A 12,826-nucleotide genomic window follows, 5' to 3' on the forward strand; every position below is an offset into this window, starting at 1 on the left:
GTTTGCCGCTAGACCAATGAACGTTGCCAATTTAGATCACATGGTTTTGTTGATATCGTCAAGAAACCCCGCCTACAAATAGATCATCAAAACAAACCGGCTTAATTACCGGCATATGTTTGTGAAGGAAAAGTTAAATTATAATGCTAACTTTTGAGATATTTTTTAATTTCAATGTGTCAATCAGTGTTTAAAGTAATATTTTGCGAAACTTCATAAGCATCGACTCAGTATGTTTGGAACAAGAAGGCTCGCAAAGCGGTCGATTGTGGGCACCCAGGTCGCTGCGAAATTGCAAGATGGCCGATATTATCCCGGTGTTATTGAAGGAATAATGCACGAAGAAACTATGTTTACAGACGCTATATACACTGTTAAGTTGGAAGACAATGCACAAAAGAATGTGAGTGTAAACAATATAATCGGTCATGGATTTCAACCAAACAGCTCTGCAGTGCTTAAATGTGATCAAAAAGTATTTCTGACTTTGAACGGAAGAGAGGTCACCGGTCTTGTTGTAGACCACAATCTTGATGACGATGAAGTGTTGATCAAAGCTCAACTAAGTAGCGGAGAATATGTTGATGTCACTAAGAGGATAGAGGAAGTTAGACTTATGAAAAGTAGAAAGTCAGCCCGATTGGCAGAGGTCGATACAGACTATTCAAAGCTAGCTGATCTCCAGTTGTCCGAGGCCAGAAAAAGGCCGGTATCATCTGGAATTGATGTGCCGAACAAACAAATGTAAGATTGTATAACTTTTAGTAATTAACTGTTACCTGTTATCTCATATACAAGCATCCAGAACTGATAGCACCGCTGCCTTGCCTTTTTTGAGTTGCAAAACACAGGCGACTGTGATATATTTCTTTTCAACCTATAACTTTTATATATACATGTATACCCAATTCAATATAAGGATCTTCCTTTTTTTTATTTTGAATGTTTCTATAGAACTTCTATGCAGTAACTAACAGAATATACATGTACAATTAAGTACTTTTATATTCTTTATATCTAAATTGCCTTTTTGAATGAGCATATGTATGCATGCTCAAAAAATCATTTAATTAATTGTGAATTGGCAATTGCTGACACTAAAAGTTACTAAAACTAATTTACCATTTCCCTAGTTCACATTATAATTTGAGTATTATCTATTGCTAGATATGTTGCTTTAAAAGATTTGGATTATCTTGTTAAAACTTTATAAGATAGTAATAAATATAGAGAAGAATGGATAATTTTTTCCAAGCATTAATTGATTCAATAAGGTTACATTTATAATTTATATTTATCCAATCAGAACTGTCAAACATATATGATATCAACAATGATCAAGATATTGTAAAGAATAGAAATAACAATGAATTTTATCATTTCAATGATATAATGATATTTGTATATATGATAATGTTATATAACTTTATAGTGTTCAATTTTGATTATAAATTAAAATGTGTACAGGTCTTAAAACATTTTATGTATGCCCTGAAAAAGGGTTGATTATCTTTTATAGAGTAATAATCTTAAAACTTTAGTGTTTAGCTTGAAACACAATGAAGTACTACCAATAGATTGAAGTACTGTGTGTGAAGATAAAATTTATCACCTATGTACCACGTTGACCTCTTGTTTGACCTTTAAGATTAGAAGTGGCCAGTCAGGCTTGTCCAGTAAACCAGCAATACACAAATATGTCCTGGTCAGTGTTGGTCAAGTGATGTAAGAGAAGGAGAAAGGATAGCTCCTGAGGGCATTTTGACCAATTAACTGTATCTGTCTTATCTATCTACCATTTGTTTACTATTAAGTGATAGAACAATTCAATTAACAAATGCTATGTAATTAATATTAATTAATATTTTAGATGTTGTTACATTTTGTTAATAAAAACCAAATATTTTGATTGATTTGGTAAAGATATGAAAATTCAAAAATTAATAAAGCCTGGTTAACAAAATAGCAATAACTGAATGTTAAAATATTATTTTTTTGGGGGGCGGGGGGGGGGATGTTGCTTTTTCAAAGAGAATTTCCAGTGGACTTATATAGAATATAACAACAAATGTATATTGTTAACAGACAAAATAAAAAAAGTGAATTATATTATAATATCATTATAGCTATATACATGTATATACATGTAAAGAAAACATCATATTTGTCTAAAGTTTTGCAAACACCTAACTTACTACATACATCAAGTTATTTGTGAATTCATTTTCATGTTTATACAATTCTAAAGTATTTAATTCAATATCGATATATAATTCTTATATTTCTGCACAGGTGAATAACACTTCTTTCGATTATATAACTGGTCAATGGTGAAATATTGGGCACTGACCATTGGTATTTAATCTGGCCATTCACCAGTAAATAGAAGTGTAGATCATTTCAGAACATTAAACTTTTAGCATGAAGATATACACTTTGTATTGACAACAGGTTTAGTGTTTGTTTACCTAGAAATAATGTCTTATTAAATTGGTGTACACTGAGGAATTTCTAAAGTATTGCACAACATTTGGACAGAAAGTGTGCATTATAAATGGTAAAAACCGATAAATAAATCAAATAGGGATTCTATTAAATCAACCAGGTTTTTTTTTTATGGGTTTTCTTATTTCTGTTCATAAATTATGAAATGCACATTGAAAGGTTACTTATAATAAAGACACCCTCATAATGTAAACATTTCAAATTTGAAATGGTAATTTAAATTAAAACCAATTATAGAATGTTATATCATAACAGGATGTACAGTCAATAACAATGGAACTGAAATTAGCTAAAACTGACCGGGTCTAAATGCTGTTTATCTTAATTTTAAATGACCCCAAACTGACTATTGAGTCTCTCATACCATTTTATCTTTAAAATACCAGAGTTTATCAGTAAATCCTAAGTAACATATTACATAACCATTAAATCTAAGTGCGTAAATTTTATTTTCTGAGTGCAAGTTGCTTTAAGTATAAATATATATTCACATGATCAATATTATGCTGATGTCATAAAGATCCGTCAACCTGTATATATAGTGACGGGAATTCTCTTTATTTAATTTTAAACTATGTACAGTGCTATAAATAGCTTGACGTTTATACCTGTACAGGTAAAATGCGAAAGTAGGTCACTTTACGACCTATATTTCTCGAGCATGATCGCAATCTGTCATTCAAACATTTTTATCATGAATAGGCAATTAGGCGGCCTATTATTTGCGTCCACATTCTATTTGTGTAAGAAATTAAATCTTTTGGTGTTAAATAAAATATTGAATATGAATTTGAATTGTTAAATTTGTATAATATATTGCATCATATATCAAAACTTGGTTTAATAAAAATTAAAGTGTAGGTGCTATACTTTTATGTAACATTGTAGTACAATATATGAATTTTAGAAGAAAAAAAAAATGACATAAATTATGTTTTGAATATTTGCATAGAAAATTGGCTGTGTAAATAATAATAAATAAATTATTATTTATAATCATACATATAAAATTCATATCTTTAAAAGTTTAACTCAATATATACAAATTAAACATTACCAATACAGGACAGGCAATTTAATGTAATGAGATTTTATAAGTAGCTTTTAATGATTCTTATATATCCTAAGTGATATAATGAAACAAAAATGTAACACTTTTAGACTTTGGATTAGCAAAAAACAATTAATTTTCTATTTACCACAAATGTCATTTAGGCATATGACATATTAAGTATTATTATTATTATTATTATTATACTAAAAGTGTCTGAGTGACCTAGTTTTCTGGTAATGATATCATGTGATGTGTTTAAATTTAGAATATTGTTTTTTATATACATTTTTTTTATTTAGGTATTTTTTATCTTCTTATCAAAGAAGGCCAGATTTACTATTTATATGAATTTAGGTAATTGGCCAATGAGTTAAATTCTCAAATCTATAATTAAAGCAGCATGCCTCCAGAATCATGCTAATTCTCATAAAAATTTTGAAAATGTATTTAAAAGTAAAATACTGTGAAGTGAACAAATTAAGTAATTGACACATTGCAAATGGCTGACTTACAATCCACGTAAATTACCAAAAAGAGGTCAAAATATACATAAGTACCTCTTACTGGGTTAGTAATGCAGCAGAATCATAGTGATTGATACTGCAAAATCAGTCATTAATTGCACATACCATTGAATATTGAATCTTTTTACTTTTCTTAAGATATTACATGTATTAGTACATTTTTCTAAAGATTGAATTTCTTGAAATATTTTGGCTATCTGGAGATGTGCTAAATTTAAAGGTTTAACAGGACACCAAAAAAAAAGCTTTTTAGAAATAAAATTTAAAGCATTTCTGGGGCATAATGGGCCTTTAATGTTTTAAATTCATTGCACTATAAAGAGGGGTTTTTTTTTTACTCATTGCACTTAAAAAAGAGATGTTTAAACATGTTCTGAGTGAATCACCTGATATGTATCTTTCAGACGTCATAGGCATTCAGACACGAGAGACATACATGTACGCGACGATCAAGACAACAACAACATGACTGTTGACGAGGACGATAGCGATGTTGGAGATGATGGACGAGAATATTGCCGCCATGGTTCTGACGAGTCTAAGCTGTAGCCCGCAATCACCACAATACCAAAACCAGGACTTCAAAGGTATTTATATTTTTTAATTCCCAAGTATAATAAGTCTGATAGTTGAATTCTCCTTAAAGTGGTACTATATTTTTAACAAGCTGGCTTAATCAAAATCAGAGCTATCTGTACTGAAGCAATGAAAATCAATGACAGTGCCGATACATTTAGTTTTTGTGGTTTTGTGTGAAACAATAAATTAAATTGAAAGTAATTAATTGACTATTATTGATCTGCATTACTTTGATGTGATTTTCATCATAATACAAAAAAATACAAATAGAGAAATAAATGAAAGCTGATCTTTATAATTGATCTATTAAAACCAAACAGATTGCATTGTTAATGTTTTAACCTGAAAACAATAGCAAATATTAACTGCAGATTTAAGCATTTTTAATGGGCTCGCTTAAGAACACTGTAGAATGGATTATAAGAACTGAACCCTCGCCTGATTGATTTTCAGGGATTTAACTATATAATTAGATCAATGAATATTTATATATTTGTGCAGATTTTACCAAAAATGGCCTACTATCCTCAAGTGCTTCCAGTAGTGGTTTCTATAGCAACCAATCAGAGAGGAGTGACCCTTCACCTCCATCACATAGCCACCTGAGCGAGAGTGCCCCTGTTGATTCCGGGCTGGTATTCAGCTCATTTCATCATGATGAGGGTATTGAACTTAGAGAGGGGAGATCAGAGGGGGATATTCAAAAGGTATGGTAGTGGTTTTTATTATGACATATATGTAACTATTATGCAATTGATTTAAAACCTTATTGTCACAAATACTAGCAGAAATTGTCCAAGAGTAAAATTATGCCAATAGTTTGTGATTCTGTTCAAGAGGAAATTAATGTTAAAGTTAATACAGATTCTTCACTCAGAATAAAGACCATTTCAATCTCAAGAAAACTTTTCTAAGTTACAAATTTTGTCCAAGATAAAATGTATAAGTATGAAATTTTGCACATAAGAAAAGACAAAAAACATTTTCCTTGTGAGAAGGATGACACATGCAGGATTTGCATTTCCGTCCAAAGTCAACCAAGAAAATGACACAGTATTTGTATTTTCTTCAAAACTCTGCCAAGAAAATGACACGGAATTTGACTTTCTTTCTAAAGTCAGCCCAGAATTTGAATTTCTGTCTAAAGTCTGCCAAGAAAATGACATTGAATTTGAATTTCTGTCTAAAATCTGCCCAGAAAATGACACGGAATTTGAATTTTTGTCTAGAGTCTGCTCAGAATTTGAATTTCCGTCTGATGTATTCTGCTCAGAAAATGACATGGAATTTGAATTTTTGTCTGAAATCCACCCAAAAATTGACATGAAATTTAAATTTCAGTCAAAATTCCACCAAGAAAAATGACATGGAATATGAATGTCCATCAAAAGTCTGCCCAGAAAATAATTCAGAATTTGCAGAAATTTGAATTTCCAATATTTGCCCAGAAACTGACATGAAATTTGAATTTCCCTCCAATATCTGCCCAGAAATCACTTATTCCATGCCAGTTCTGTCCATGTTTCTGCCCAGTTTCTGTCCCAAAATTTTGTACAGGTGTAATTACCTATATATTCTGATATATGATTTAATTTATTATAGACCGTTACAAAGAGGACAATGTACCAATGTACTTGGCCAGGCTGTAATAAAGTAAGCTCAACAACATCAGCCATCGAGAAACACATAAGAGATCTCCATCTTGGGTAAGTGCAAAGAGAGACAACTCTGTCACAAATTTTTGTAGACATATAAAGTTATCTCTTAGTAATTATTATGTTATACTTTAAGACAGCCAGCGTTTATATGGCAAAAACAATGTCTGATGAATTATTTTTCTGTTGTTATACTTAATTAGCTTTTTATACCCAGTATAATTTTGTTAGAATTATTGATACATCCTAATTTTAGGTACAATGCTGTTTGAATGATTGCTAATGAATTTTTCTCCTATGAATAACATAAGAACGATATTTTGTGACAATAGCAAATAGTACTGTATATCATATACTAGTAGATATCAAACATTCCATCATATATAATCTATTAATCTAGTTATGGAACAGTATTGAAACATAAATGAAGCAATTTCTTACTTCTATACCTATAGAACTATAAAGGCAGATAATTAAAAATGTACTTTGAAAATTACTATTGAATGATGCTTTGAAGCCTAAGGTTACTAAGGGTGTGACTGAGAGAAGTGTTTCAACATGAACAGACTGTCTGTAATTTTAACCACTTTACTTTTGTTCTAAGTGCTCTTTAGTAAACTCTAGATACTTTTCCATATTTTTATTGACATGTACATGTGTTTCTTGCTCATGGAATTTTGTTAAAAGCGCACATCAGGAATTTTTTCATAAATCTGTCATATTTTCAGACCTGATGTTGATAGTGACACAGACTCCTGTGGGGAGGAAGAATTTTACTATACAGAGATAGAAGTGAATGTTGAAAATGTCACTCAGGGATTTTCAGACATGTCAAACATCTCTCCGTCAACTGCTAAAGCCGAGCCAACCAATTCTATAATACCAGACCATGACTACCAGAAAAAGGTAATATACCTTTAATATAAAGGTTCAAACCTTCCAGGGGCAAATGGTTGTTTCCTTAGCAAGAAATTTTACATTCATAGCTTAGTACTGGTTGGTTCCAGGAATAGATGTGAGGGTGTTTCAATAAGCTTCTTATAAGCTTCCAACATGTACTTAAATAAATTTTGTGTAAACTTTTAAGGCCAACACGTTTGGTCCCAGCACAATAGCAATACTCACCTGATGCTTGTTGAGTATAATGAAGATAATAGTAGGAATAATAATTATGTTGATTAAGTGTAGTGATCATGTCCTTATGTTCTTTTACAAATATTTCAGGAATTTCGCACAGTGTGCCTTCTGCATGTACATTTCGTGGTGATCATTTATTTAACATTATGTTATCTAACAAATATTTCAGGAATTTCGCCATGGTTTTGCCTCCAGTGTGCCTTCTACAAGTACGTTCCATGGTCAACCAAGGGCAGTGCCAATACCAATCAAAGTCAACGAAATTCAGAGATCTCTTTCTTGGCAAAATACTCATTCATATGCAACAAGCGTAAGTTTATTTGTTTTTGTTTCTGCAGTTAAAGAATTTGAACATTTTCTTTAAAATAATTTTTTTTATAATAATGATTTAATGCGAATTCGAAACAATGCAATAATTACCATATCATTGTTAAATGATTGTATATATTTACATGGGATTACTGTTTTGAATTTATGTAGCCTTCGCCACCAATCAGGATTTCGAACAAGCCGTCACCGCAGGAACGATTGCAACAACATCAGGCACAATCTCCGAAAATCCACATGATCTCCACGTCCAAAACCCTCAGCATTCACAAGAAACCAAGAAGTGAAGTACGCAAGTGCCGAAAAGTTTACGGCATGGAAAATCGCGATATGTGGTGTACACAGTGTAAATGGAAAAAAGCGTGTACACGATTTCTGGAGTAAATTTATGTAAAAACACTATGTAAGAGCCGGTGTATATGGTATCTCAAGTTAATTTTGCGTGAACAATGTAAATGTATGCAAGATTTGAGAGTAAATTTGAGCAAGAATGAAAACATACATAAGCATGCTTTCAGAAGGAAATTATGTAAAATTGTGTACACAGTCGCTTGAGTAAATTTAAAACGGTTAGGTGCTTTGACCTTGATTTTGTAAGGAAATTGTGGGCATTGTAAGTGACTATGTACAAAATTTTTAGCAAAATACAGTTAGACCATTTGCATGATTTTTCAAGTACATTGTTGCCACTTTAATAATAAAGGGGTGACAATTGCACACAATGTCTCAAATACCAGTAAATTTATCAAAACATGAAATTATTTTAAATAATTTTTCATCAAGTATTATTCTCTATTTTTTCCCACTAAATTGTAAATTAATGAATATAAAGCTATTGAAAGATGATGAAGAATTGTAATTGTTAGGAAGATTTGTAACATAACAAGTAAATACAGTCAAACCTGTGTTAAGAAACCATCTCTGAATAAAGTTCACCCTGTAAAAAAAACCAAGGCCAATTTTTCGACAATCATTCATTCATTTATTTATAAGAACATAGCAACCTCTGTATAAAGACCACTTGTTTATAAAGGCCATGTATGGTCTCTCCTTTGGATGGCCTTTATTCACAGCTTTGACTGTAAGAATTTCCTGATCAGGATATGTGTAAAGGACTTTAGTGTGTTTAATAACAGTGTGCTAGAAATTATATAGGGTATTGCATATTAAATTAGACGTTATCCGGGGTTTTCCCAGCTAATCTGTAGGTACAAACTAACTTCCCATCACAATAGATTTGTCAATCTGTTTCGCCTATTTTCGAAGCTGTAACTGTAAAAGTTTGTTTGTACCTACGTTATTAGCTAGGAAAAACCCAAAATATTCTTAATTCCGGAGTTAGTCTATTGTAAAATGAAATCTGAATTGATGTAATAGTGTACATTGATTGATACATGTAGTAATTACTCACCTTTTTTGTTATCACGAATAACCGTTTAATGCTAACATCAACATTGGGTAAAAGGGGTATCAAGTTATTTAATTGGCATGTAAGTATTTCAGTAATTCAGTATAATACATTTGCCATCAAAAACATTTTGAAACACTGCTCAAGGATTATACCATGAAAATCATTATGACATGTAACACAAGTCACTATTGTCACTTATAGGAAGGGGCACATCAATTTTTAGTTTATTCCGTAAGGAAAATATCTTAATTTTTATCATGTTCATTGGCAATGTCTTTATTATTCCCCAGTGTGTTGCCAGATTTGTAATGCTATTGACAATTATTACTTGCGTATGTCATCAGTGTGTGACCAGATATTCTTTCACGTTTGTTAGACTCATTATTGTAAGCTGGGTAATTTTTGCAGTTTGATAGTAATATATCCTATTGAAGTCAATACTGTCTTAATTTGAAGAAATATTTCTATTATAACATGATGAAGAATGGTCCGAATGTGTGAGTTAGAATATTGCCACAATAGAGATGATAAAAACAGATCTGATCCTTGAACCCACAACCTCCCAATTATTTTTAGAACTGTCCTTCAATTCAGGTGATATCTAGATTTAATTTTGAAGTTGGTCAGGCAAAATTTATAACCTGGTCAAAATGCACAAATGGACAGTCTGGCTATCCCGTGGCTCGATACTGGTAGGAAAGGTTTTTTTTTGGTTTCGAGCCTGGTCTGACTATGCAGATGTCTCAGCTGCCTGGTCCGTGACCCTAGATATATACTGGTGGCAAAAGCTGTTTACAGTTTGATTTCAGAAGGGTAATGGTTTAAATTATATACTGTTAAATGCCATCATGGTATTAATTTGTATTGTTTTAAAATTTTAATAGACAAGGGCTAATAATTATATTCTGGTAATTGGAATCATGGTATTGATTTGTGTGCTGCATGTATGTAATAGACAAGGGCAGTAACTCTGCCTGTTAAGGACCATGTATTCATTTTTGACTTATTTTGTACTGTATACACAGTACACAGTTTTTCCAAGGGCATTATGATATTGTTTAATGAATTTTGCTCATTTAAAAAGCGCATTCATTGGGACATAATATAATGAATAAGCGTTCCATAAGAGAAAAATGAAGTATGGAACATATGCAATTGAATTTATGATATAAATGCATTCAACTTTAAAACAGCTTTCATAACAGAAAAACATATAAGCAATTAATTTAAACTTTATTTATTCAATAAATTGTACATAACATGACATTTACAAACATTGCACAACAATGTAATTCAGACTGGATTAGAAAACAAGTAAAGCAATTAATTTATAAGATAAAATAAAAGCATGCAGCTTTAAAACAAATGCATCACAATATTTCACATAATGTATAAATCAGAGAGAAACTAAACCTATTATTTTAGTGATGAAACCAAAAAAGTTGGTGTTTTTTTTGTTGTTGTTGGGGTGGGTGGGGCGGTGTAAATTTGTTTTCTTTTTAACTGTTGCCATAGAAATGTTTCATGCAATATAATCCAAAATCAAGTCACCGGTGTTGTATGTAAATAGCCATGTAAATATGAGAGAGACAAATATTTTATCATAAATCATATTTTTATCAATGTTGTCATATATATTACAATAGATGATTAGTCATTTGTGCATTTTTTATTATTGTTTGTTTTCTCTTGTTTTTTTTTGTTTTATTTCTTTTTAAATCCATAGCCTAAAATTGTATTAAAATATTCTGCGAGTGTTTTATTATATACTATAATAATTGTTGCAAAATTTGTATTTCATGATTGAAGAATTTTTTTTCTCACAGAATGTGTTGTTAATTTATATGCGTCAAAATGCTATCTTGTTTTTGACTATAATGTGCTCTTTTGATGACAAATTGTCTATTAAATTTAATAGGACTTAATTTGTTACTGCACTAATGTGACGAAATATCCTGTATTTATTTCAAACTTTTCTTCCCTGCTAATATTTTAATATTGGAACGCTCCGAAATTACATTCTAAAAATTCACTTCTTGATTATAAGATATTATTATTATCATTATTAGATATTATTTTTATTATTATCATCAGTATAATAGAGTGAAACATATCTTTTACAAAGATCATGTTAAATTGGATTATTTTGACAGATTAACTTGCAAAAAAATTTTTTTTTCACCAAAATTGTTTTTGGACTGTGATTATAAACCATATTGGTTTCATTTTGGATTATGTGTTAACTCAATTATAATCAGAAATGATTGCTGCTGAATTTTGAAATGAAACAATATCTTAAAGCAGCATGCTTCCAGATTGCTGTTAATTTTCATGAAAATTTTTAACATGTATTAAAAAGTAAAATATTGTGAAATACTGCAAAATCAGTTATCAATCGCAGATAAATTGTAAATCATAACTTGAATGTGTTTAATTTTCTTAAAATCTCAGTACATTTTTCTCAAGTTTGGTTTTCATGAAATATTTTGTCTCATCTGGAGGCATGCAGCTTTAAAATGTTACATTACATTGATACAATACTAGAACAGTATTGGACCACTACTTTGTTGGTTTTTATAAATCATATTATGATTCATATTAAATTTTACAACTTAACTTAGAAAAATTGAGATTGTATTCAGTGGTTCAATTTTAAGACTTTCTAAGATTTGGTCCTTAGTACACAATCATGAACATGGCAAGCTGAGTTGGTTACAGAATCTACATACCTTAATAATTAATGTATGGAAATTTAAGAATCACTCAGATTCCAGGTTAGAAATAATCAACTTCAAATCTAGTGCTTCCATTTTAAGATAATATTAGATAATTATTCTTTTTATAATCACTTCAAGAATTGTTTATGGTGAAGTTTGAAGTAACTAGTTAATGGAAGTTTGTAAATGCTATTTAAAGACTCATTTTGCCTCAGAGACGAATTAATATTCATTCATGGAAGCAGACAAAAATGAAGTTAATAACATTTACATAATAGTTTAAGAGCATATTAGATGCTTATCACCTGCAGAAAGATCAGTGCTGAAAGTGAAATTATTGGCTATAAAAGAAGAAAATGTAAACAAAATAGAATTTTGACTTCTATGCAAAATACTTATTCACTATAATTATTGCCAAAAAGCAACATTTTTTGCATAAAAAAAAAAAGAAAAAAAATAGTGTACGCATTTCTGGGGCATATTAATGGGACTTTTAAAGCAGCATTGGTGAAAATAAAACACCTATAAGAAAACTGTCAAATGTTGAATGACTGTAAAACTGCAAATTCCAAAAAGAATCAAATGCACAGATTTACTTGTTGTATAAATTGAACATAATTATGTCATATGAAAATAGATGGATTTTGTTTTTATAAAAGAAATTCTTTAAAAAAAAGATAATCTCAGGGGTATTTTTTGTGATTATGTCTTTCTGTTAGGTTAGGTTGAAACATGAAAATGATATTTGAAACTTAGAAATAATGGTCTTTTTGAAATGTTGTAAATATGTATAGGCTTAAAGATTGAAGTAATGTAGATACAATAATTTAGCATGAATGATTATTTTACTTTATACCATGTGCTGATTGCATGTATATGTATTGTTTTTGTTTTTAATATTATTGTTACTTTAATTA

General features: G+C 30.3%; 2 protein-coding genes across 2 annotated transcripts in view; one reads left to right on the plus strand and one right to left on the minus strand.

Annotated features, from left to right (window-relative positions):
- LOC132716011 (myosin regulatory light chain 12B-like) overlaps positions 1-12,826 on the minus strand; it is a 98,017-nt gene that overhangs the window by 32,824 nt on the left and 52,367 nt on the right. The gene's annotated exons all lie outside the window — the stretch shown is intronic.
- LOC132716006 (zinc finger protein 704-like) lies at positions 72-10,060 on the plus strand. The gene is given in 8 exon segments (XM_060699143.1): positions 72-744; positions 4,512-4,569; positions 4,571-4,653; positions 5,159-5,369; positions 6,265-6,368; positions 7,046-7,223; positions 7,624-7,764; positions 7,935-10,060. Coding segments are annotated over 8 exon segments (1,518 nt in total). The 5' UTR covers positions 72-232; the 3' UTR covers positions 8,166-10,060.

This window comes from Ruditapes philippinarum, unplaced genomic scaffold (assembly GCF_026571515.1).
Source record: "Ruditapes philippinarum isolate M1 unplaced genomic scaffold, ASM2657151v2 ctg50_1_1_1_1, whole genome shotgun sequence".
NCBI classification, from domain to species: Eukaryota; Metazoa; Mollusca; class Bivalvia; order Venerida; family Veneridae; genus Ruditapes; species Ruditapes philippinarum.